Below are 27418 nucleotides of genomic sequence, written 5' to 3'. Positions count from 1 at the left end.
ATGGGGAGTCCTATGTTGTACCCTCAGGGGCTTCGCAGTCAAGGTGTAAAGAGTGTCCTGGGCAAGTGATAGGACTTTTCTACCTGGCACCATGTGACCTGGAAGAACAGATCACATGCTGGGTGGAGACTGTGGAATCTGGCATTCTCACCCTCAAGATGAGAACTGGCATTGTTGAATTCGGGAACATAGCTGCTCTCCAGAGATTAAACATGAAGGAATTTTCCTAGTGTTTTAGTTTACAGGGGGACTGGAAAGAAAACAAACGGAGTCTATGTTGTTTCCCTTGTGATTTCTTCCCAGTCTCTCATTCAAAGGCACTGATCCTTCACCCAGCTTGTCATTAAATTCCCAGGAAAACAGCTTTGGGGGAGGGAAGGTGGCACCTTTCTCTGTTCGATATGGAACCAGTTATGCCCGTAATGAGGCTCAGAAACTGGAGGCTCAGTACCTGGAACCAGGTGTCCTGTCTGAACAGAATAACTCCCTGCTGGGTTATGAGTGAGTGCGTGTCCCATCTTATAGGCCATATTCCCTACGAAATAGGCAGTCAGGTGACCCAGAGAAGACCCTATTCTGCCAAATGCACCAGTGCCATGCCATTATTTCTTAATTGCTGGCAAGTGCTGTCCCATTTTGCTGTGTGGAGGCTCATCAGAGGCCATTGCTGAGTGGAGCCTGCTGTCGGTGACCGGCCTACCACTTGGGTCTGCTGCCCACTGCCCAACCCTCGGCAGGTGGTTCCACTGTAGAACGTGTTGCGTTCCAGCCAGTGGGGCTTGGTGATGAGCACCCAAGGTCACATTGTCCTGTTTGTCTTGGGAAAACCCAAGGAAATTGAAGAGATAAAGTAAGATATTGGTAACTCACAAGGATTAGGCCAGAGAAGTTTTTATTGACAGCAGCCCCTGTAGGTAGAGGTAAATTTTATTAGCCAGGCTGTGGCTGGTGACAGCTCCTAAGGCAATAAACTCTTCTTTCATTTATGATATGAAATTTCATTTAGTGTGAGAGTGTTCTAAGCTGTTGTTTAGATTTTTGGCTGAATTTAGATTGAATAGGAAAATTAATATGTTTAGAAAGGGATGTCGGTTCCTTTTTTTCTCTCCTTCCAATGAGTGCTGATTCAGCATCTTCAAGAAATTAAGGAGGATTTCAGCGATGCGATTCATGTCAAGCTCAAAGTAGCAAAGTAGCTCAACGGACCTAGGATCCAGATGGTACCTAGGCAGTACTCATGTGACCGTAGCAAGCTGAATGACTTTTACAAACTGCTTCATTGTAATTATTCAGAAATAAGGATGAATGGCATCAACTGATCCATGATTATTTGCTTAAAACACATTTTGGGGGCACCTGGGTGTCTCAGTCGATTAAGCGTCTGACTCTTGATTTTGGCTCAGGGTCGTGGGATTGAGCCTGGCATCAGGCTCCACGCATCAGATTCTCTCTCCCCCCCACTTTGCCCCTCTCCCCATTCCAAATAAATAAACAAACAAATAAATAAAATAAATACCCCACACATTTTATTTAGAACCACCCCAATCTATTTGGGTTTCAGAGTAAGGCAAAATCACATATGAGACTTTGCCCCTGTAGGATTAGTAAGGGTACAAGGAACAGAGTGACCTTGACACAGGGCATTTTTCTCTCTCATTTCATTTCTCTCTTCTAGAGAAAGCAGCATGTCCACCGGTGACTGTCATGCCGTTCCTCACGGAATTGCAAGTGGACATTTGTCACCCTGCTTTATAATTGTGCTGTTCCATGAGATGCTTCCCCCTAACCTTTAATATGTTTTTCTTCCCATTACCTTATAATAGTATTTTTCTTCCTCTCTCTGTACTTTCTCTTCACCCATGCCTAAATGCCCAAAGATGTCCACCCATTAAAACTCTCTTTCTTGAAAGAACCTGGTATGTGTATGTAAACTTAAGTTACATTGAACGTATTTCAAGTGATGATTAATTCTGTAATTGGATACTGGACTTAAAATATAAAGAATTTTAATTCCCTGCGCCCTAATGATGCTGGAATTCCAGGGATGTAGGGAGGCTGCGTACTTTCTTTCTGCATGTAAAACTGGTCCTGAGTTTGTCATCATAGTAATCTCAGACACTCATGTCCTATTTTATGGTTTTAAAAAAGCTTGACACCCATTATCACGTTTAGTTCTCATTTGACCATCTGTGCATGTTAGCATCCCAGTGTGACCTCAGATGGGGAGTCTAAACTGTGTCTCAGACAGAGAAGCTCTGGTAGATACAACTCATGGTCACTTGGCAGGCAGTGAGCTCACATCAGAACTGCCAACTGCCACCTTCTCTTTAAATAGAGCCACACCCCACCGAACCAAACTGTGGTTCCTCACAGTAGGACTTAATGAAAGACTGATGTTCCCTAAAGTGGATCTGAATTCATGGAGAGAAACACTCGGCCCAGCCATCTCTGAACACAGAAAGACGGTACAGGACATTTTTGATTTGAGTGTAAATGTCTTGATGCTTTTCAAGGAAAGAACAGTTTGTGATATCTTAGAAAAGTGTCACTTCTGATGACTTAGCTGTTAATGGATTTTTTTATTTTTCAAACAGCTTCTAGAAAAAGATGTCTTTGCCTGGGACCTGGAAGCCAAGTCCCAGTGGCCCAAAGGAGATGCAAGTTCTTTGCGCTTCCTCACTAACAACGCTTACACACTTAGGTAGTAGTGTTAAAGTGTTTTCTCTGAAATGACCTTCTTTGTTCCTTATGGTGGCTTCCCCAAAGTTGTGTACGCAGGGAGAGCTGGAACTAGGACTGGAATTAATCTCTCCTGGTTTCCCGTTATTATATGTCCTCACATTTTCACGTTCCTTCTTCTTGAGATGAGGAATGGTTCAGTGGCTGATCAGAGGGAGACCCTGGTCCTGCTAGGCCAGCTCTATCAGGCCTCATTCTCCAGGTCACAGAGGATTTGCCTCTAGACTTCTGTGCAATAATGCTGGCATTTTCCACTAGACCTGAATGTCCCTCATATGAAGGACAGAGTTGCCAGGGGAACTCTGGGGAAATTTCCTCTCTTCATTTCATGCATACACATGTCCCTCCCAGCCTTTGGTATATCCCTCCCTGCTCCATGTTCCACAATTGGGGAAGTTATGATGGCCAATAAAAGGAGGCCATATGGAAGCCTGAGAAATGAAACAAACTTGACTTTCCTGTGTAATAACGTGTAAAATCTATCTAAGGAACTCAAACCAGATGGGGACATGGGGGACCCAAGGCCCAAAAACCTGGACTTCCATACCTGCAGAAACCAGGTACATGGGGATATGAGAGACTCTGTGGAAAAGGTTTTCTTTGTTTGTTTGTTTGAAGGTGCCATGAAGGGTATGTGTCCTTCGAATCTCCTTTCACACTTGATGATTTACTTGTTCATTACGTAGATCTCATTTGTCCTCAGATGATGTGAATGCAAATGAGGATTTCTCCACTGAGACTGAGGTATTCTCTGTGGTGTCAGTATTCTCTATGGCCTTCATAAGCCAGTGAAGAGTAGGGAGGAAAACAGGGTAAAGGCCAAGGCTACTCGCTGGAATCAAGCCTATGGGAGAATGTCTCTGACACTCAGCTTGACAGAAATTCCCATCCGTGATGGCCCACACACCAGACATTTTTAACCATGCTCTCATTAGGGAGGATAGTCTTCTCTCCCAGGAGTCACTGCTGGATTAGGACTGTGAGACTGTCACAGGACTTTGCAGGAAGGAATTTCACAAGAGTGGTATTTCTAAAAGCAGAGCAAAGAGCCATTGGACTTGCTGTTTGTGTCCACAATGGTGTCTTTCATCTCTTCTAGTAGGTACAACTGTAGTGTGTTGTCCTGACAGTGAAGGGAAACCTCCAGAGGGTTCCTTGTGTTTGCTGCTCCATGGAGAGAAATAGTAATTTCTGGGCCACGAAGTCTTGGCATCAGCAGGAACCTAGCAGGGCTCTCTGCTTCAGCCTCCCATGCAAAACAAGAGGTCTTTCCATTGTGACTTGGAAAAACACTTACTGAGTTTTTGGGACAAAGACCTTGCATTTTTGGAGGTATTTTTCTCCATTTGTTAGACACATTAGATCCGTAGAAAGTTCCTTTATAAAACAAGTCAAAAATCTTCTTTCTTATAATATACATCAGTCAGTCCTAATTCTGGCCCCTGGAACGAAGCAAGACAAGCCTAATCTCTCTTCGGCATGGCAGCACCTGTGGTATTTGGAGGCAACCATCTTGTCTCCCTGAAGGCGTGGCCCTTCTTCCAGCCAAACACGGATGGCTGTCTTAACTGTTTCTCCAAAAATGTTTTCCAGAACCCCCACCTCTCCTTGTGCTTGTCATTTTTCTCTGGAAGTTATTCAGTTTATCAGTTTCCCTCTTTAAATCTGACTGTTACAACTGGATCAAGTATTCTGGAGTAGCCTGACCAGTTCACAACAGAAGGAAACATTCATTTCCCTTGATCTGGAGACCATTTCTAACAAGCAAGCATTGGCCTTCTCTGTAATCTGTCACACGGTTGGCCTCTTTTTCGGGTTTGAGTTGCCCACACACTTAAGTTTTTTTCTTCTTTCCCCTCAGTTCTGCTGCCAAGTTAGGTCTTCTCATTTTGAATTTATACAGTTGATTTTTTTTTTTTTTACCCTAAATGCTGTACTTGACATTAAGGCCTTGAAAATCTTTTCTGGTTGGTTTTCTGCCCATTTTTCTAACCCTGGAGAACTTTTTGAATCTTAATTCTTTCATCCAACATATCATCTCTGGCTCTCTACTTCATGCCACTTAAAACTAGTTGGATGAGCATACATCTGGGTCCTTATCTCAGGGTGTGACCTAACTGTTGAATAGGATCAGTCCGTCTGCAAGAGATTGTACCATGTCTACACTGTGAGTTGCCTGATAATTTAGGTCAGTGCTTCTCAAAGTGTGGTCCCCGGATCAGCAGCTCAGAGGCACCTCGAACTTGGAAATGCCAATTCTCCAGCCTCACCCTGTACCCTACTGGCTCAGAAACTCTGGGATAGGGGCCAGCAATATGTGTATCAACCCTCCAGGTGATTCTGATGCCCACTCAGCCTTGGGAGCCATTGATCTGGAGTATTGGGATTGCAGATAAAAAAGGAATCTAAAACACACAGACATCTGATAGTCTGAGTCTGTTTGAGGAGCCAATTTATGAACAATTTAACCAGACATCCTAGTAGCATAGGCTGATGTGTCTGTCACAAGAGGAAATTCCCTCTGGACTTTGTTTGGCTACATGACAAACCAGAGGCGGGGGACCTAGGTTTGGGAGGTGCAGAAGCAATGATCCAAAGGGAAGACTGAAGACTGAAGTCTGCTGAATGGGAGAGTCAAATAAAACACCAAACACCAGACTCAGGAGAGGGAAAGAAAGGATGAGTCTGAATGCCTTCTAAGCAGCTGGGCAATGCTGCATTTCCCAGAGGAGCTTTTCAACAATTGAACATTTAGGAATGAAAGGTCTCATACCTTGCTTTTGCTTCCACAGGCGCATCTGCTAAACATCCCAAGCTGGAACTGGAAAGAGGGGGATGATGCAATCTGCCTCGCAGAGCTGAAGCTGGGGTTCATAGCCCAGAGCTGCCTGGCTCAAGGCCTCTCCACCATGCTCGCCAACCTCTTCTCCATGAGGTCATTCATAAAGGTAACGTCTTGTCCTATTAGAGCACATTAGCCCCGGATTCAGTTTGTCGTGGGGTTGAGTAGAGAGCACAGCTTAAACTCAAAACAGATCGACGGGCTTTAACCACTTTGGTTAAAGAGAAATTCCTTGTTACAGATTTGGGCACAAGGCCAACTTCTTTCAAAATTATGTTTTTATTTTTATTTGGCACATCCACGGCCATTAAATGATTGTTCAAAGCACAATCCTCTCTTTTTTTTAGATAAACCACATGTTTATCTATCAACAAAGCCTCCGCTGTTAAAACAAAAATATGATTTATATACATTCCATATGGCACCAGAGCGCCTAAAGAAAAGAATTATCATTTTGCTCTTTTACATCAAGTGGCTGGTGGACCTCTCACTGTGCGGATAAATGCAGACCATGTGTTTGTGCTGAAGCCCAAACCCCAACAACATAATTCATTTATTTATTTCTGCACAATCAAGGAGGCCAGCAGGGCTGATATGCCATGGTTATTTGAATGGAGAGTGAATCTATGAACCGAACCCTCAGCAGCGGCGCCCTGTACCCTGTGACACGGGCGGTCTGGGTATGCTCCTCGTCGGCCGGCTCACCCCACAGAGCTTACTGGGCAGCCACCCAGAGCCTCCAAAGTGGACCCTGCCTGTTGGACCAACCCAGTCAGTGAAAGACCCAACCCTGTCCTCACAGGCCAGGCCAGACCAGTTTCCAGGACACTGTGTTGAGAGTCCAGGCCCCTACTAAGAGAGTTTGGAGACTGTGGGATAATGGTAACACCAGTCCTTATCCTTGGTTTGTTCCTGGCCTAGACCATCAAAGAGGCAGACCAGTGCAGTAAAACCTGCCTCGTTTGGGCCTTTCTGACTTGGCATTCATGGCTTAATAGCCATGAATAGCTCAGCATCTGGGCTTACATTCATTCCCCTTCCTGAATTTGTAGTGATTGGAGTGGGAAATTAATGAGTTACCAGGAGGTCCAACAAAGGGGGGCTCGAAGCTCTGCAGTCAAAGGTGTAAGACCTCTGGCCCTTTGCCGCCATTACTGCTGTGTCTGGTACCAGTGTTAGTCATTTGGGGGAGTTGAGGAAATAGCCTTGCACTCAGTGAGAGGGATGAGTGGGAAGGGCGGGGCTGGAGGTGATGGACCAACTCCATGTGCGTGTTCACCCCGGGCATCCATAGCTGTGTGATTAGAGCAAGGCTTTTTTTCTAGGTCCTTACCCTCTGTACCCATCTAATTTACATTATTTAGCCAATTTATAGATAATAATACTTTATATAAAAGAACAAATTGTTTTGGAGTCCCTTCAATCACTTTAGCAAAGGATGCCTTGATCAAAAAATTCCTGCAACTCACTATGGTCCCAAAGACCTCATCAACTCCACAGATCTCCAGGCTCAGACCCAGCTCACAAATAAGGACATTGCTTTTTTTTTTTTTTTTTTTTTTAATGGGTTCTTTAATCCAGGCTGCTGTTCCCCTGCCTGGATGAAACTGAATGCAGGCAAAATGGAGTTGGCAGGGGAGTTCTGTATGGCTAGACTTAGAGGCATGCCCCAAAGCCAGACATAGCCTTGTGTCTCCCACGGCTCTTACATTCAACACAAGGAGCCCAGACCCCAGGATAGAGGACTGTCACCAAGAGAGCTCTCCTGGCTCATTCGACCAAGTTCTGGTGGTTTCCTCCAACAGGGAATTACCCACAGGCCCAGGCACAAGGTCTGAGACCTGGGCTCTGCTTCCTTACGTTGACGTAACGTGGTCTTGGCAGGGCCCTACCACACATGGGGCGCTTGACATGCGTATGTTTTGATTTTGTGGTGCCTGCATGGAAACTAGAGCTGCCTGTCAAGAAAATTAATAAAATGGATGTGACGCTGATTCTTCAGTGTTATTACCAGCAGGGAGAAAGAACTTCTGTCCAACTTTCCTCAAGACCCTGAAGGGCCTCACCTCTGGAGCCAAGGACGTCCCCTCCAGCCCAGCTAATCCCACTGCCAAGTTCCTATTTAGGAAGAGCCTGTGGGAGAGGCCCAGCTAGGCCCCCGTGTAACTGAAAACACATTTCCCTCCTAGGGTTATGTTACCGTGTTATTTCTGCCCGGGGCCAACTCCTCTGTGTTTGGAGGTAGCTCTCTGAACATGGCCTCTTGACATTCAGGTGGTCTTTGTGTTGGAATTTGCTAAGGCACATGACCTGGAAATAACAAGGTTTACCTTCATATAGGTTTTTTTAATTTAAAATAAGGACAGTGTTAAGCATGTGCTCCCGTTCTGTCATCATCGTGTACTTACCCTCCAAACCCCCGATCCTTGTCTCTTTTAGGTCATAATAAACACCATGATGATGTTCTCCTCGGCATGTTTATGTATCATCTCTCATTCCATAGGTCACAAAGCCTTCACTCCTTTTTATTTGGCGGGTGGGAAGATGGAAAAGAGAATCTATAAATGGATGAGTGTTTACAGAAACGTGCTTCCTTCCCCAGTGTCCCCTATGTCCTACAGCAGACAATTCATTAGCACTTCCACAGAGACAGGCAGGCCTTGAGGATGGAGGGAGGTGGGACGAGGCTTTGGCACATTTGATCCCTTGAGAACACTTAGCGTTTCTGGAAGCCAAACGTGGAGTGTGAGCTCAGCCTGTCCCTTGCCCTGGGCAGGTATGGCATCTATTTCTTGGTTCTGCAGAGTGCATTGTACTCTGCCCCTGTTGAGCAGAGAAGAAAGAGGAACAAAACTGAAATTATGATATATCAAAGGTAGAGTCACGGTGGCTTCCCACTGGGCTTTTCGCGTCCATGAGACCAAAAGCCAAGGCTGGAAGTAAGGACAACAAAGCTCAACAAAAGAGAGATGGGGTACTGGTATGCAGGGGTTACAAAATAGACCCAGCCCAGAGGTACCAGGAAAATATGAGGAACACCTGTTTATCCCCTGAACAATGTCACTTGCAAAGTTTCTTACCCTGGGGCCTCGTTGCTCCTGAAAGCCTAGCTTCCATTTTGGAGATATCATCTCATAATTGATCTAAACTTTTGGGGAATCTATATTTTTAGCCCACATCCTTGGGGGTAATGAATTCAAGTGTGCTAACTACTGTTAAAGACTTTCTCCTGGTTATTTGTATTTAATTTGCTCCACTTAACCCTCAAGGCATGCCCTCCGCAGTTGCTTGTGTGCTGGGATTTATTTAACAAATCCATGCTAACCTTATAGCCAATACCTTCACAAAAGAGGCACGGGTTGGCCAGTCAAGGGTCCTCTGACCCAGCAGCCTATTAATGAGAGGCTAAGCATTTTCCCCAGCAGCACCCAGATTTTGCCCTGGGTTCCTTTAAGTAGTGAAGGTGATCGTCTGGTTCCTTTGACTTGTCTACATCTACGTGTTAACCAGGTGATCCCATCCACCTGTCAGGTTCAAATGAGAATCTTCCTAAGGTCTTCTGTAAAGACAAAGACAATGAACTTATTTAGCCTGTCTGCCATTGCCTCATAACGGACCACACTTACCCTCTACTTGGCTTCCTCCCTTGGATGTATTTGAAGATCCACTGATTTTTTTTTTCTTTTTCTTTTGGTTTTAGAGTTCTAGCATGTAATACTTAAGTTTCTCTTCAGCAGATGTGGTTTCAAGTTGGGGCTTGACCTGCCATCTCTGTGAATTGTGCTATTATTCTTACTAGGATTAGCTGTCCTTGGACATGATAAGTTGTGTGTGTGGGTGTTGTATATAATTTAGAGAGTGATTAACTCTTAACATGTTGTTTCACTCTACTCGGAGTCTTCAGATTTAGCACATTTAAATCATTCTTGGGATTGCCAACTATTTTAACTCTGCTAAGCTACCATTTATGCGTGTGCACGCACACACGGACACAGCCTGGAACATGGCATGCACTCCGTAATTATTTCTTGGTTGAATGAATCAATTAGGAAACCGGAAAAAGTATGTGATGTCCTTCTTGTATTTTTTTCTCCCTGTTTTACAAGCTTTGGAATTTGTGGGTGAAATGTTACTTAATATTGATCACAACACGGTCTCCTCTGTCACATTTTCTATTTCCGAGTGAGGACGCCATAGGAAAATCAGAGCATATCCTGGTTGCAGTGGACTTTGCTGGACATGAAAAATGTTTGTTCATTATTGATATTACCATATTAAGATAAATACATAGTCCTGGTGCTACTTGTAGCCAAACAAATCATTTTAATACCTTTATTTGGGGTTGTGTTTATGTGTAGATGTGTTTCTTATATGCATGTGTGAATGCATTATGGTTTAGGAGCTAGAAATATAAATCAAGACTGTAATAATGGCTGAACTATAGTGAGTTCTAACTGTGTGCCCAGCCTTGGGCTAAGTGTTTTATGTACATCAGACATTTACTTCTCACAGTGACCGAACCCAAAACTGGCACTATTATCATCCCCACTTTCCAGTGGCAGACGCTGTGGGTCATGAGAAGTTCAGCAACCTGTATGAGGGCAGAAAGCCTAGAATTGACAAATTCATGTCTCAGACCAAACAAACTGTCTCCAGGTCCTTGGGTACACCAAGAGGAAATATGGTAAATGGTAAGGGGGACCTTTGCTAATGCTAGCATCATAGCTTTCTGTAGTTTATGGAAACGGTTGCTTTGGTAGAGATTTCCTGAATACCTACTGTATTCCAGACAGGGTGCTAATCTCACTGTCATCTTCATGGCTAGGAGGCACTCATAAGCTTCAGGAAGCTTCTGTTATGACTGGGATGTATGGGCACACATTTGCAAGCCCCATTCTCTGGGTCTTGATGGCCTTTCTCTCTGGCCAGCTCTGTAAGGGCAGAATTCACTGCATCAAGACATGTGAACCTAGGCTGGGATGAGTCAGGCTGGGGAAATGCCCCAGGCTTTCCAGAAGGAAGTGACATCACTCACTGCTGTATTCAGGGGGTAAAGCTAATTGGCTTCAGTAGATGCTTCTGGGAGAAAACAAACAGTTCTTATTGGCTGGTGGGTATGAGCTCTGCAGATCTGAGGTGTTCACCCAGGTGAGGGAGACATACTAGAAACAGGGCTCAACCCTGTGTGGACAGGAGCGAGGTGGGTGACAGGATCTCTTAAAGGGGGCCAGGGCTGCAACGGATAAGGCTGAGGTCAAGGTGGCTTTCTGTTTCTAGGAGGGGAAGCTAATGGTGTCAGAGTAGAGGGTTTGTCTGGCAAAGTAAATCCACGTAGTGCAAGTTAGATAGTGAGAGCCAAACTGTTGCCTATTTCATACCCTTGGGTGTCATCCTAAGCACAATTGGTGTCATGACAGTGGACTTCTGCAGATACCCTCACCAGTGGAGAGAGCAGCTCCCAATACAAATATACTCACATGTGTATTCTCATAAATCCTAGATATATAGAGGATTCCCATTTTTTAAAATGTTTATTTATTCTTGAGAAAGAGAGAAAAGGCAGAGAGAGAGAGGGAGAGAGACAATTCCAAGCATGCTTGGTGCTGTTACCATAGAGTACCATGCAGGGCTCGAACCCACAAACTGTGAGATCATGATTGGAGCCCAAATCAAGAGTCAGATGCTTAACTGACTGAGCCACCCAGATGCCCCAAGGATTCCTAAATTTATTTCTCCATCCAGAACCTCTCCCTGGACCCGATATTATCTGTCTAACTGATACTCAGCATCTCTATTTGAATGCCTTATCTCATCTGAGACCTAACATATCCGGAATTGAATTCCAGTTCCTTGTCTGGAAACCTGTCTCCTCCCATTATACTGTGGGTGATGCCATTACTGAAATATTTGGAGTCATCCCTAGCTTCTTTCTTTTTCTCATGCACCACATTGAATCCAGCAGGAAATCCTCTCTGTTTGACTTTCCAAATATGCCCAGGATCTGAGCGCTTCTCACCACTGCCACTCTTCCTGTCAGATCCACACCACCATCCTCGGTCTCCTCCAGCGATATACCAGTCTCCTAACATCCTCCCTGCTCTGTTTGTATCCCTCCCCCACTCCAGTGTATCTTCAGTAAAGCATCCAGGACAATCCTTCGCAGGTGTGAACCAGATCTTGTCACCCTTCTGCATGAATCTTACCAAGGCATCTCATCTCACCAAGATAAGATTCTTACCAAGGTCTCTAGGTCCTAAGCAATCCTCACTGGCCTCATCTTGTAAATGCTCTCTTGCTCCTTACTGTCAGCCACACCTGCTTCAGCTAGTCTGCACGTTTCGCACATGCTATTCCTCTGGCCGAAACACTCTTCCTTCATGTAGCTTCATGGCTTCTCCCTAGCAAATCCTTCATGTCTCTGCTTAGTGTTCATTTCTCAGTGAGACCTTTCTCTAAAACAGTAGAAGTCCATTTTTAAAAGGGCTTGAAAACAAATTTTTAATTGAAATATAATATACAAACATAAAAATGTACATCTAATAAATGGACAGCTTATTAAATATTCACAAACTCAGAACTCTCATGTAACCAGGACCCGGATTAAGAAGCCACACATTATCAGAACCTCAGGAGCCTTTTTTTTTTTTTTAATGTATCAGTGTATGTGTGGGTCTGTTTCTGGGCTCCCCTGGGGAGAATTGACATCTCTACCATGTTGAGTTCTCCAGTCTAATATGGCATATCTCTAATAAAGAGATGCTTTGCAGTTCAACAGTTTTCCTGTAAAATGCAGGAGAATCAAGAAGAAAGTGACTAAGCTCATAAATTTCTCTGGGGCTCCTGAGGGTCCCTACAGGGAATAAATGTCCCACTTCACCGCATTCTCCAGGAAGGATTTAGAGGTTCTCCTTGGCTTCGTGGGGTGAGTAAAGTTTCCATAGTAAAAGCATCCGGATAACATTTTCAAGATTTACATCACTGTCCCCTCCAGAACCCCATACATCTATGGCCTTATCTATGCTTCTGGCTTTGTTTTCCTCCGTGGCATTGTTTATTGCCTCTTTTCTCTGAGACAGTGTAAACGCTGTGAAGCCTATGGCTACTCGCTGAATCCCCAATGCCTGGAACAGCGCCTGATGCCCAATAGGTACTCAATAAATGTGTGTTGAATAAATAAATGAATAAATTGGCCTTAGCCTTTCCTGGCCAGAACTTTATGACAGACAGCTGCGTGGGGCCAGGATCACAATTACAATTTGGGGTGATTTTGGTGCTGAAAACTTCTTCCATTGCTACTGTGTAGGTAGTTCCCTTGCCAAATTAAAGAGCTTGGACTCCATGTAGAAACTTGAAATACAAAGCTTGGCGAGGACGCAGGAGGCTGGTTACATTTGGTTATAAAGCATTTCGACTGCCAGAAAATCCAGTCAGTGTGTTGTTTAAATTCACAAATCAAAATAAACACCCATGCACTGAAATGAATTTGCTAAACCTCAGTATCCCATCTGGGTCAGCATCATTGTGCATCCTCTTTTTCCCTCCTCGAATCTCGTCGGATCAGCGGCTCAGCCTGCCTCCCCTAATGCCATCCACTGTGCTCAAGATGACTAACGCCCACCTGAAAACAGGGCAACTTCCTTGCAAATGATTTCAAATAAAGAGAGAATTAATCCATGAACTATTAACAGGGATTTCGTTCCCCCCTGGCCCTGGTAATTTCTAGAACATTGAATTAAAGAGTTCTTAGACCTTTACAAATTCTCAAGGCAAACATTATTAGCAAAGAGAAGCCCATACAGCATGTTAGAAGATTGCCAGAAAATGTCAATGGAATTTCTGAATAAAATAAAAAAGGCTTATGCTTCCCTCCCGATTTTCTCTCCTTCTTCCTCCCTCCCTCCCCCTAACATGATTAGAAAGTCATTTCATGTGTCTTATATGTTTGGTCAATCAAAGGCAAACGTACATGATTGATGGTGACAGGGAACACATTTAACTCATTACTCTTTACTTTGCAGCAAAATGATTTGTGTAAACTGTCTGCCTAGCATTAAAGGTAAAACAAACTTAGAAACCCCAAAATGTTAAATTTTTGTCTAATATTTTCCTTTTGGTTTTATAGCCGTAATCACATATGGATTCTTTTATTTGCCTCTTGGCACAGACTGAACAAAAGGGAAAGGCAGCGCAGAAAAATTACATAACATAGAGACAGAGCCCCATGCCCAGTGAGGACAGAGCCACAGGAGCTGAGGTGGCCAGGACTCACCGTGAAAACCAGGAGAGGCTGCAACTCACCCTGGCTTTTATCAACTGCCAGTATATTGTCAATAATGTGAAATAAGGCCCTCTTGACCGCAAACATCAAAACTATCCACTTTGGAGATGATCACCCTTTAATTAACTATGTGTATTCACAGGCTGCGTCCTCCTGGCCTCCCCCACTTGGAATTTTCTCACTTAGATTTTATGGATGCCACATACCATTGGTGATTTTCCAAGCAAAAGTCTCAAAACGCTATGAAACCATGAGGAATAAAGTTGCAGATTCCTTTAGTAAATCTACTGGCTATCATTGTCCTAAAGTGATACCGAGTATAAATCTGTGCCCAGAACAAGAACGAGGAATCTCTCTACTACTCTACATATCTAGGGGGTGCAAATTAAAGACACATCAGTGACTTGATACAGTGGTATTTTATCAACTTTAAAATTATAATAGTATCCTAAGTTTGCATAGCACCTTATAGTTTATAACGTATACATTTTTACTTAAATTATTTTTTTTTGACCAGATACAAAAGCATCTTATTGAATATCATTTGGGCAAAGGAGCCAGCATTTCTGACCCTTCCTCATGTGTAGAGTAGGAAGACAGGAAAAGAGGAAACAGGAAGACGGCTGACTTCTAGTTGCACAGCCGGATGGAAAATGGTAGAGCAGGGCCCAGAACTCCACCAGACCCAGTGCTCAGTGCTCAACTCAGTGCTTTTCCCATTATTATGTGTTGCTTCCCTGAGAGGAATGTCTTGATATACACATTGTTTGGCTTTGTATTCAAATCGATAGCTTCTAAGAGTAGAAATCACTTTGCAGTATTCATGAAAGTGGTATCCTCCATTTTCCCCAACCATGCCAAACTATGTAATATGAAAATTCAGATATTTTTCAATGGTAGGCCATACCTATGTCTGCCCCATTCCCTCCATGATCTGAAAAAGGTACTATCATCCCTAAAGCCTTGGCATGTGGGAGACTTCGTTGCCCAAGTCAAGCACTGTGGCTGCACAGGAGAGGGAGAGGATGACTGGTTGGTTGAGGGAGGAACCAGTGGGTCAGAATGCACTATGGTGATTTCCAACACGGAGGTGGTATCAGTAAAGAAGGCGTGAGGTCCAGGCTCCTTCTGATTAAAGTACAAATATTTAAGTAACACAAACCACTTGGGCACAGTGGTAAGGCTCTGAATTTAAGTCTTCAAGACTGGGACATAAATCCAATCACATTTACCTAGCATTTCTTCTGGCCATTTTCCATTACAGGAAAATGCTTCAAGTATGTAGTCCCACCAAGACTCAGAAGCAATTTTAATTGTCCGGCTATCTTGTTCTTTCATTTTATTCTTTAAATTAACTTCCAGTAAAATTGATGTGCGTGTACATGTGTGTACACAGCTCCCTGCATTTTAACACATATGTAGAGTCGTGCCACCACTACCAGAATCAGGGTACAGAACAGTCCCAATACCCCCCAAATAAACTCATGCTCTCACTGTGCATTCATATCCTCCCCGGCCCCCTAGCCCCTGACAACCACTAATTTGTTCTCTGTCACTCTCATCATGTGATTTTGAGAAAGTCTTGTGAATAGAATCATACAGGATGTAACCATTTGAGACTGGCTTTTCTCATTCAGTATAATTCCCTTGAGATTCACCCAAGTTATTGTATCAGTATTTGATTCCTTCCTGTGTCTGAATAGCATGGCATTTCATGGATGTGCCACAGCTTGTCGCTTTATTCCTTTGATAGCATTTAGGTTGCTTCCAGTCTGGAGAGATGATGAATAGAGCTGATATAAGCATTTGTGTAGAAGTTTGTGTGGACATTAAGTTTTAGCTTCTCTAGAGGAAATACTAGAAGTAGGATCGTTGGATTAGAGGGTAAGTGTGGGTTTACCTTTAAAAGAAATCACCAACGTGTTTTTCCAGAATGGCTGTACCATTTGTCATGCCCTCCAGGCAAGTGTAGTGTTCCTGTTGGTCTGCATTCTCGTCTGCACTTGGGATTGTCAGTTTTTTTTTTTTTTTTTATTTCAGTCATCTGCATGTGTAGAGTATCTCATTGTGGTTTTAATGTATGTTTCCCTAATGACTAATGATGTTGAACATCTCTTCATCTGCTACTCTATTATCTGTCTGTCCTTTTTGATTTTTGGCCCATTTTTAAAAATAGGCTTATTTTTTAAAGCAGTTCTCAGTTTACAGGAAAATTGAGTGGAGGCAGAGATTTCCCAAATACCCCTTGCCCCACACCTGCATAGTTTCCCCCATTACTGACAGTGGGTACATTTGTTACAACTGATGAAGCTTCCTCCTCGCTAATCCCTGGCTAACACTGATGTTTTAACCATCTCCATAGTTTTGTGGTTTCCAGAGTGTTACATAGTTGGAATCACAGTCTGTAGCCTTTTCAGATAGGCTTTTTTCACTTAGTAATATTCTTTTGCATTCTTATATGCCTTTGCGTGGCTTAAGTGCTCATTTCTTTTTAGTGCTGAATAATACTCCCTATGTCCATTGTCTGGAGGTTCCACAGTAAATTCATCCATTCAACTATCTAAAGACATCCTGGTTGCTTCCAAGTTTTGGCAATTATGAATAATGCTGCTGTAAACATCCATGTGCAGGTTTTTGTATGGACATACATTTTCAACTCTTTTGGGTGAATATCAAGGAGAGCAATTGGTATGGCAAAAATATGTTTAATTTTGTAAGAAGTCACCAAAGTGTCTTCCAAAGTACCCTATCGCATTCCTACCAGCAATGAATGAGAGTTTCTCTTGCTCCACATCCTTGTCAGCATTGGGTATTATCTGTGTTTGGCCCTTTTTTTTTTTTTTTCAATTGGGTTGTTTGCTTTTCACTGTTAAATTTAAGAGCTCTTTATATATTCTGGATATCTTGATGGATTTGTAAATACATTCTCTCGGGTCTGTATCTTGAGTTTGCATTTTCTTAACACTGTCTTTCCTGGATAAAAGTGTTTAATTTTGAAGATTTTAGGGGTTTTCTCTAAATGTTAAATATGGAGTTTCCACATGACCCAAAAATTCCGCTTTTAGGTGTCTACCTAAGAGAAATGAAACCACATGTACTAATTTTCCATGGCTGCTATAATAAATTACCAAAAAATTGCCTGCTTAAAACAACACAAATTTTTTTTCTTCCTTTTCTGGAGGCCAAAAGTCTGAAATCAGTTTCATTGGACTAAAGTCAAGGTGTTGGCAAGGCTGGTTCCTTCTGGAGGCTCTAGAGGAGCATCTGTTTCCTTGCATTTTCTAGTTTATGGAGGCTGCCTGCATTTCTTGGCTTGTGACTCCTTCTTCATATCCCTCTAGCATTTGCTTCCAATATCACATTTCCTACTTCCTCGTCTTTAATCAAATCCCCATCTGCCTCCTTTTTTTTTTTTTTTTTTTTTATAAGAACACTTGAGATTATAATTAGGGCCATCTTGGACAATACAGAACCACCTCACATCCCAAGATCTTAATTGTATCTGCAAAGTCCCTTTTGCCATGCAAGGTAACATTCACAGGTTCCAGGTATATCCTGGGGGGGCCACTATTCAGTCCACCACAGTCTGCCCTTTGGCCTTAAAATTCTGTATCCATCAAACATGTAAAATACATTTACCCCATCCTAATATTTTAAAAAGTACCAACCCTGCAGCACCAATTCAAGTTCAGAACCCCATCTAAATATCAGCTCTGAAGTCCCAAATTTTATCATCAAAATTAGTATGGGCACGACTCCGGGTATGATCCATTCTGGGGCAAAATTCCTTTCCATCAACAAATCTGTAAAACTACAAGACAAGCATTCTATCTCCAAAATATAATGATAGGACAACCATAGGATAACAATTACAGGCATTCCCATTCCAAAGGGAAGAATATGGAAGCAAGAAAGGCTCTATGAGCCCCAATTAACTTCAAAATCCAATCAGAAAAATTCCATTAGTTTCACGTCTGGGCATAATCCTCTGTGGTTTAAAATTGGCCTTAGCTAATGTGATTCCTCCAAATGTATCATTTTTCAAGTTACTTTGGCTATTCTAGTGTTTTTGCCTTTTCTTGTAAATTTTACGATCAGCTTACCTATGGACAAAAAAATCCTACTGGTATTTTGTTAAATCTATATACCATTTTGGGGGAGCACTGGCATCCATGAACATGGATTCTAATCCATGAGCATTGTCTCTCCATTATTAGGTAATCTTTAACTTCTTTCATCAGTGTTTGTAGTTTTCAGCAAATAGGTTCTGTACATTTTTGCTAGATTTATACATAAATTATTACAATTTTTGGAGCTACTGTAAATGGCATCTTAAAAAAATTCAGTTTGCAATTATTCAATGGTGGTATGTAGAAATACATGTTATTTTTCTACGTTGGCCTTGTATCCTGCAACCATATTACACTGACTAGCATTTCTTGAAGGATGTTGAATAGGAAGAGTGAGAGTAGTGGTCTTTGATTTTTTCCAAGTCCTAGGGGGAAAATATTCAGTATTTAGCCATTAAGTATAATGCTAGCTATAGGTGTTTTGTAGATGCCTTTGTTTTGAGATTGTGGGAGTTCTTTTCCATTCATAATTTGATGAGAGGTTTTTTTTTTTCTTTAAATCATGAATGCATACTGAATTTTGCTGAAGGCTTTTTCTGCATCGATTAATATAATCATGTTATTTTTCTTCTTCTGACTGTTAATATGGTCAATTATGTTGACTGATTTGAGAACATTGAACTAGCCACTGTGCATTCCAAGATAAACCCCCCTTGGTCATAATGTGATGTATTCGCTAATATTTTTATGAAGGTGTTCTGTATATGTGTTGTGAGTATACTCTTGTGAGTATACTGTTCTATAGATTTTCTAATACTGTCTTTGTCTGGTCTTAGTATCAGGGTAATGGTTGACTTCATTAAATGAGTTGAGAAGCCTTTCCCTTTCTTCTATTTTCTGCAAGGGTGTAGAATTTGGTGTAATTTTTTCCTTAAATGCTTAGTAGAATTCACTAGTGAAAATATCTGGGCCTGAATTTCTTTTTCCAAAGGTTTTTAAAGACTAATTCAATTTCTTTAAAACTTACGGCTCTATTCAGGTTATTTATTTAATCTTGGATGAATTATGGCAATTTGAGGTTTTTGAGGAATTAGTCTAATTTATCTGAGTTACACAATTTATGTGCATAGAGTTGTTCATAGTTTTCAATTTATTTTCCATTTAACATCTATGGGGTCTGTAGTGATATCTTCTCTCTCATTCCTGATTTTGTAATTTATGCTTTTTTTAATTGTCAATCTTACTACATGTAAAGTTTGCTGGTGTTTTCAAAGAATCAACTTTTGGGTCTATTACTTTCTTAATTTTTCTGTTTTCTTTCTGCTTGCTTTGGGTTTATTTTATGCTTCTAGCTTCTTAAGATAAACCTTAGGGTATTGGTTTGAGACTCCTTTTTAAAAAATATAAACATTAAATGCTATATAGTTCCTTCTAAGCATTGCTTTTGCTACATTCCACAAATTTTGATATGTTGTATGTTGATTTTTATTCAGTTAGAAGTACTTTTCAATTTCACTTGAGACTTCTTCTTTGACCTGTGGATTATTTAAATGCGTGTTGCTTAATTTGGATATATTCCTCTTACTTTGATATTACTGATTTGTGGTCTGATTCCATTACGGTTAAAGAACCTACTCTGTATGGTTTCAAGCCCTTTAAATTTGTTAAAATATGTTTTATAGAATCTATCTTGATGAATGTTCTGCGTGACCTTAAAAAGAATGTATATTCTGCTATTGTTGTATAGAGTGCTTTATGAACATCAAGCATTAATCCGTGCCACTTGGTGGTGTTGCTCTGTCCTTCTACACCCTTGCAGATTTCATGTCTGCTGGTTCTACCCATAACCGTGAGAAGAGTGCTGCAGTCTCCAAAGATTATTGTGATTTGTCTATTTAATTCTGTCTGGTCTTGCTTTGTGTATTTTAAAACTCTGTTAAATGCATATACATTTGCATTCTTGTTTTTTTTCTTTCTTTCTTTTGGTGAATTGATCCTTTTTATCATTACATATTGTCCCTAATATTCTTGGTAATTCTCTTTTTCTGAAGTCTAGTAGACTTCAGATCTGATGTTAACAAACCCACTCAAGCTTTCTTTTTTGACTAGTGTTTTCACAGGGAAAAAACCTTTTCTCATCATTTTCTGTCTAAACCAAACTGTATCTTTAAATTTTAAGTGATTTTCTTCTAGACAACTTATAGTTGGGTAATTTTTTAAAAATTCCATTCTGTGAATTTGTTTGTTAAAAGGTGTGTTAGACTATCTATAATGTAGGTCTAATATTTTGCTATTTGTTTTCTGTCTGTTTCATCTGTTTTAATTTCTTCTTTGGGGTTATTTTGAACATTTTTAGTATTCCATTTTATCTATTGTATTTCTTATTGCATATATATATGTGTGTGTGTATATATATATATATATATATATATATATATAGCCTTGTAATTGGCCATGGGATTGTAATGTACATACTTAACTTCTCAAGTCTACTTAGATTCAGTGACTTACCTCTTTAGGTGTAATGTAGAAACCTTATGAACCTATAGGTCTCTTTACCCTCCCCATTTTTGTTGTTGTTGTTGTTGTTGTTGTTGTTGTGTTATATCTATATACACTGACAACCCCATAAGACAGTGCTATAATTTTTTTACTTTCAACCATGAAACATATTTTATTTATTTTATTTTCATTTTTTCAATGTTAATTTCTTTTTTGAGAGAGAGAGAGAGAGAGAGAGAGCAAGCACAAGTTAGGGGAGGGGCGGAGAGAGGGAGACACAGAATCCTAAGCAGTCTCCAGGCTCCAGCTGTCAGCACAAAGCCTGACACAGGGCTGCAACTCATGAACTGCAAGATCGTGACCTGGCCAAAGTCGGATACTTAACTGACTGAGCCACTCAGGCACCCCTCAACCATTAAACATATTTTAAAGAACAGTATCATCTTTTATATTTATCCTGATATTTCCCCTTTCTGTTGTTCTTTCTTCATTCCTGATATTCCAGCTTTCCATTTGTTATTCTTCTCATTCTGTCTGAACAGCTTTCTTTAACAATTCCGTTAGAGCAGTTTGCTGGAAACAGATACTATTTTCCTTCATCCAAGAATGTCTTTAATTCATCTTAATTCCTGAAGGTCATTTTTGGTGGATACAGAATTCTGGGTTGACAGATCTGTTATTTCAGTACTTTGAAATGTTGTTCTACTTCCTTCTTGCCTCCACTGTTTCTGATGAGAAATCTGTAGTCATTTGAATTATTGTTAACCTATAAGTAATGAGTGATTTTTCTTTGCTTGCTTTAAAAATTTTTTATTGTCTCTGGTTTTCTATCATTTGATTACACTGTGTTTGAACATTATTCCCTTGGGCTTATTCTGCTGGAGCTCACTGAGATTCTTGTATCTCTAGGTTTGTCTTTGGTAAAATTTGGGAGGTTTTGTTCATTATTTCTTCAAATATATTTCCTGCTCTATACTCTCTCTTGCTTTCATTCTGGGATTCATATGACACAAATATTAGACCTTTTCTAATACACCACAGGGCCCTCAGGCTGTATTCATTTAAAGAATTTTTTTTTCTCTCTGTTGTTCAAACTGAACTATTTATGTTGCTTCAAACTTCAAGTTCATTGATTCTTTCTTCTGCCATCTCCATTTTGCTACTGAACCCATCCAGTGAGTGTGTTGTTGTATTTTTCAACTCTAGAACTTTCATATGATTCTCATTTTTATCTTGTTTCTTTACTAAGGCTTTTTGTCTTTTAATTCTTTACAAAAGTTTTCTCCTTTAATTGTTGAAGTGTTTTTAAAATAGCTGCTTTATGGATTTTGTTAGATAATTCTAATATCTGTGGTGTCTAGGCATTGGATGAATGCAAGTTGAGATTTTCCTGTTTATTCATAAGCCAAGTAATTTTTTTTATTGTATCCTGGACATTTTGATTTTTTTTTTTTATTTTGAAACTTTGGGTCTATTTTGATCTTAGAAAAAATATTGATAATTTTATTTTGACATGTAATCAACCTGTTGGATTTTAGGCTGCATGTTCTGACCAGGCTTCTACGGATTGTGATTCCAATGTCAGTTGAATTTCAAAGCATTGGCAGTGCTCTTTGGATCTGTCTCACATCAGTCTCAGACTGGGCAATAGTCTATATTATAGTTTGTTCTCAAAATCTATATATGCTGTATATAGGGCCAGCTTCATCCATGTACAGCTCAGGGTAAGCCCAGAAGTTCATAAATGATTGTAAGAGGCTACTTTCCCAAGTCCTCTTTCTCTGTGATCAACCAGGGAATTGTCAGCCTCCATGGCTGTCAGCCTCCTCCTCTTTTTAGCCTCTGACCAGAAAGCTGGGGCTTTACTTTCCCTGCTTATTGTACATTTCCTGCTCCTATGTGCCCACCCAGGGGGAGACAATGACAATGACAAGAAGCAACAGGGCTTTGTCTCTCACTCTTCTGGGACCTCAGATCCTCTAGCCAGTGGAGGTTCTCCTACTGCTCATGTCCTTCCAGCGCCCATTGCCACAGCTGCTACTGCCACCAATGGATGCCTTAGGGGTACAGGTGCTAGAAAAGAGTAGAAAAGAAAAAGAAAAAAAAGAGAAAACACGATTTCTCCCATTCTTCCTGAGTATTAGGAATTCCTTCTACTGGTGTTTGAGCCAGAACCGTAGCTTCTCTTGGAGTTTTCTGTCCACATCCTGGTCCTCGCTTATAGGTTCTGAGGTCAGGCTGGAGGAGGGAGAGGAAAAATAATAGTAAACTCATTGCCGATTTGGTGATACTTCCAATTCTGGTCATTTCCTCTAATCTTCCTGCTATTGTTCACTTGTCAGGGTCTTCAACTGGCTACTCCATGCATTCTGTCAAGGTTTAAGAGATGCATTCAGTGAAATATACAGGGCAGAGAGTACTTATTCCACCTTATCCAGAACCAAAAACCCAAATAGTGCTTTAGATTGTCTTTTACAGTCAGACCCAGGAGAATATTGCCTATGGGACGGTATTGTCATCATCGGGTCCTTTTAACATATTCAGTAATCATTCTCTTTGGGATGGGTTTGAGATTATCCACCTTTTCATCCGAAGCTATAGATAACATAATATGGCAAGCTACATTACGGCAAACTCCTGTGCCTCTCCTGGTAGAACAATATGAGGTGGCTATTTCAACTTCAAACTCATTTGGCTGATTTAGAGAAACTTTGGGACAACAGTAAAATGACACTGAGATCAATTTAGGCATCCATCTGCCATCTTGAAAAATGGTGTGCAATAAAACCTTTCAACTGGGTATAATTTTTTTAGTTTTTATCATTAATGCCACTTGTATTTCAGGGTAACAAGAGTGATTCGGGCCCACTTATTAGGGTTTGAAGTTCTAAGAAATGCAGGTTCCCTGCCTCAGTGCTGTGCTTTATTTGCCATAGGGGATGGGAAGTAGGGTGGGAAGCAGATGGAATTAGTTGACATATATGAGTAAAAGATAGCATTTCCTCTCTTTTTCCCATATTGTATCAGTAGATAGGCAATCTCTGCCCATTGAGAAATAACATCTATATCTGTGCCCATTGATCTTGGTGTACAAAAGCTCCTTGCTGGCAGTCTTCCAAGAGAAATCTGTGTTTATTCCTAGCCTTCATACTTATGGCATTGCTTTTTAGTACGATGGATTTAATCAGTTTCTCCTTTCTCTAGACTGTGACAAAGTAAGTATCATTTAAGAAAGAGTTTCTGTTGGGTTTCTTATTTTAGTTAAAGTTTGTCAGCAAGAGGCCATTTCTTTCAGTGGTTGGGTACTTTTTCTTCTTGATTATACTAGTGTGGAAGGAAGCAACAAAAGAGGAATACTTGGTGACCCTTTCAGAATTCAGATTAAGTATTAGGCTTGTTTGGCCAAAGATGTTGGATAGTGTCTCCCTATGCAGATACATCCATGGACCACCATGTTCCAAATTTTCCAGCATAGCCCTCACTCTGCCTTTTCTCCCTCACCTGTGAAATGTGAAGGGACTTGTATAGCTGTGTAACAAGTAGAGGGCTGGGCAGTGAGAAAGCTGTAAAGACTCTGATTTAGGACATAATTTGTTGTAGGACCTTGGACTGCTTATTCAACTTTTCTGAGCTTCATATTTTCCCACTGTAAAATGTGTGAGAGTATAGATGATTATTGGAATGATTGCAAGTGTGTGTTAAAGCCCCTAGCCTCTTTCTTCCTTCTTAGGAGTGGGTGGTACTGTTTGGGCTTCTATTTGCCATGAGACTTGAGACTGGGTTGGGCTTGAATCACTGATGGGAGAAGATAGAGGGGTGAACCTAATATAAAACCAATCTCAAGGGTGGCATAAAGGTATCCCTCCCTATATTGCTTACACTTTTGTGTTGCCAACATCTTTGTAAATGACTGATGTTGGGGGAGGTCTCCAGAACTCTTTGTAGTGAGATACAAGGTTAGCAGAATTTTCTGCCTGAGTACACTTTCTAGGACAGGAGCATTGTTCATTGGTCTAAATGACACTGCTTCCTTCAACCCTTTCAACCTTCCTGTCAAAAACCCCACCCCCAGCCCCCTAAGCTAGAAGCTTTTACAGGTGAAAACTGGGTGCCTCTGTTTGGTTTTTCCCAGGCCTCTTCTGTGAATGGATACTCACTGACTGTTGTTCCCCATATGTAATGAAAGCCCAGCTAGCTAGTGCAGCCTTGCCCAACACAGGGCCTTACAGTGGAGTGACCTACAGGAGAAAAGCTGTGTGCTAGAGTGAGTTACCTGGGGAGAACTCAGAGAGACTAGCAACCTCCCAGCTTGTGCCTGGAGGCTTGAAATGTACTATTGACTTGACCTTGCTTATGGGACCAGTGAACTTAGAGGGACAGAGAGACCTGTCCCTGCCCAAACAAGATCATCACAAGTCTATACCAACTGCAGGATGAGAGCTAGCCTGACAGTTTTGGGGGAATAATGAATTATAATGATTGCTAACATTTTCCTAGAAATACAACCAGAAGGAGAAAACATGCCTTCCAGAACTCTTCTCAGGAGGCATGAAGTTTGCAGTTGGAAGGAATACTTTGGTAAACTATTTGGAGTGGAAGGGATGGGCTTTCTCCCCCCCAAGTGACAACAGATATTTTCTAAATTGCCTACTAAAAAGGATAAATCCACTTAACTGCAAAGCTTTTTTTTTTTCTTTTTTGAGGGAAGTTTGCAAAGTTGGGGCCAGAAATAGATTATAAGGGTAGTAGAGGCTAAAGACTCTGAGCAGTTGATCATTCTTCTCTCTTATGTCCCCACGAGTGCTTAGCCTCTACTCCAAATATGAGTTGAGCAAGTATTTTTAAAAAATAATGTTTGAAGGGTGCGTGAGAGGCTCAGTCAGTTGAGTGTCTGACTCAATTTGGGCTCAGGTCGTGATCTCATAGTTCATGAGTTTGAGCCCTGTATCTACCTCTGCATTGACAGTGCAGACCCTACTTGGGATTCTCTCTCTGTCCCTCTCTCTCTGCTCCTCCCACACTCATATGCACTCTCTGTCTCAAAAAAATAGACATTAAAAAAATAATGTTTGAATAAGCACCAGTTTATTGGTATGCCCATCCTATGGACCAAGGATACTCCAGGTATCAGCTCCAAATCCATCTGGAAGGTGAGGCTGGAAGTAAGGAGCAAAGCCATTTGCTAGGAAGGAGGATGATAAATAAGAGTACGGTATAGAGATTCCCCAGTTGAGGCATGTGGGCAAAAGTCAAGTCCAGGAACCAGAAGACTGGGGTAGCCCAGTCTACCCATCAGGATCTTGCTGGCTTGGGTATCCATTCCAAAGGCCAGGCTGGGTCTTCCTCCATCAGCTTCAGGCTCCATCCACATGTGACCCGTCTCCTATTTTAGGGGACCATTATTTTCTTCAAATATCTAATCTGTCTTACCATCGTATTTATTTATAGTGAACTTGCTGGCCACTAGGAAAGGTGAGGGATTGGGAGGACCTCTAGGTCATTTTGGGGACAAACTCAAGCTTCTTAGTTTTTCTCCTGAATCCAGAGGATCATGTGATAGTCAGTGGTGTTCCAGGCTCTTCTAGCAGCAGCTAAGCAATAGGAAGCCATGAATCACACACCCAACATCCAACTAACTGACCTCTGTTTCTTTGTGTGAGCTGGAGAAATGTCTTTATTATCACCATCATCATCATCATAATCACCATCACCATCACTGTTGTAACCATCATCACCACCATCACCATCATCACCATCACAGTCACTCATTACTTATAATGATAGCTGACATTTATAGAACTTTACAGGGTACACACTCAGTAAATGCCATCTTTTAGTGCACAAGGGCACTTGACACATTTGCCAGGCACTTTATATGTGTCCCTTCATTTCAACTGTCTTCCTAGGAGGTAGGTGCTATTGTTGCTCTCATTGTGCAGGTAAAAGCATTGAGCCTGGGAGAGGTTATACAGCTTAGCTCAGGGGCACGCAGGGAGGTTAGGATTTGAACCCAGAGCCTGCCTGTGCTTTGGTACTTCCTACGCTGCTATGCCAATGAGGACCATGGCCCCCCTTAAAAGGAAACTGTAAGCCCAACTAAATGCCTCCGCAACTTATAAGCTGCCCACTTTCAATCTCTGAACCAAATGTCTTTTTGATGAGGCCTAAAATCCACTCCAGGAAGCCACAGAGGGGAATTTCTGAAGTCATTTCTAACTTCCTGTGAAAATATTCTGTAGCTGGCAAGAGATGTTCCAGATAACAATGAATACACAATAAAGCGGGTGCCTCTGCCTTGGATACCTGGCTCACAAATAACCCATTTGGCTTCCCAATCACCCTGATACCTAAAACTAGCAGAATTTATGCTTGCGGCTGGAATGGCTCTGTTCAGCCAGAAAGCAAAAGTTTATGGCTGAACCCTTTGCTCTGAAATGAAATCTAGTCTCTTTGGCTCGACTTTATTAGGCCGTATTGTACAGCGATAGGAGACATAAGTATCCAGAATCTGCTGTCACTAAAACGGGACTGACTTGGCAAGCGTTTTCGTCCTCACACTCGATGCTGTGTCCTAAAATGGGGAAGTTGAATAGAAATTAGGGATCCAAATCAGGGCCATTTTTTGAAACTTTATTTTTAATTGAATTAAATATAGCCATCTCATTGTTCTGTCTTTACACAGCCCACATTGAAATGGAAACTAAACTATCATTGGGGTCACTGAGTCAATGGAGAGAGACTAAGTAGATAAATCTGGACTCCTGGAATATTGTTTAGACTAATTACCAAAACAACCCAAACACTTGGATACTCAGTGCTTAATTAGGTTTAAGCTTTCTCTGTAACTGGCTCCAGTATTTAGTGATATTCGTGGAGAACATTCTTTTTCATCTGTAATTTAAAGGATTGTGATTGATTCTCCTTAATCTTTATTCTTCAAAGGCATGATGGAGAATACTTGTTTTCTGTTCTTCACTGTCTTAGGGA

At 41.4% G+C, this 27418-nt stretch overlaps 1 protein-coding gene across 22 annotated transcripts in view; it reads left to right on the top strand.

The window, feature by feature from the left end:
- The window catches only part of KCNMA1 (potassium calcium-activated channel subfamily M alpha 1), a 727849-nt gene that overhangs the window by 529552 nt on the left and 170879 nt on the right, over positions 1–27418 (top strand). For all 22 annotated transcript variants that reach the window (XM_027062348.2, XM_027062381.2, XM_053206927.1 and 19 more), the window contains exon 14: positions 5532–5687. In XM_027062348.2, the coding sequence (XP_026918149.1) occupies positions 5532–5687 (156 nt within the window). The remainder of the gene's footprint in view (positions 1–5531; positions 5688–27418) is intronic.

This window comes from Acinonyx jubatus, chromosome D2, assembly GCF_027475565.1.
Source record: "Acinonyx jubatus isolate Ajub_Pintada_27869175 chromosome D2, VMU_Ajub_asm_v1.0, whole genome shotgun sequence".
Classification (NCBI taxonomy): Eukaryota; Metazoa; Chordata; class Mammalia; order Carnivora; family Felidae; genus Acinonyx; species Acinonyx jubatus.
This window is presented reverse-complemented; position numbering and strand designations above follow the sequence as displayed.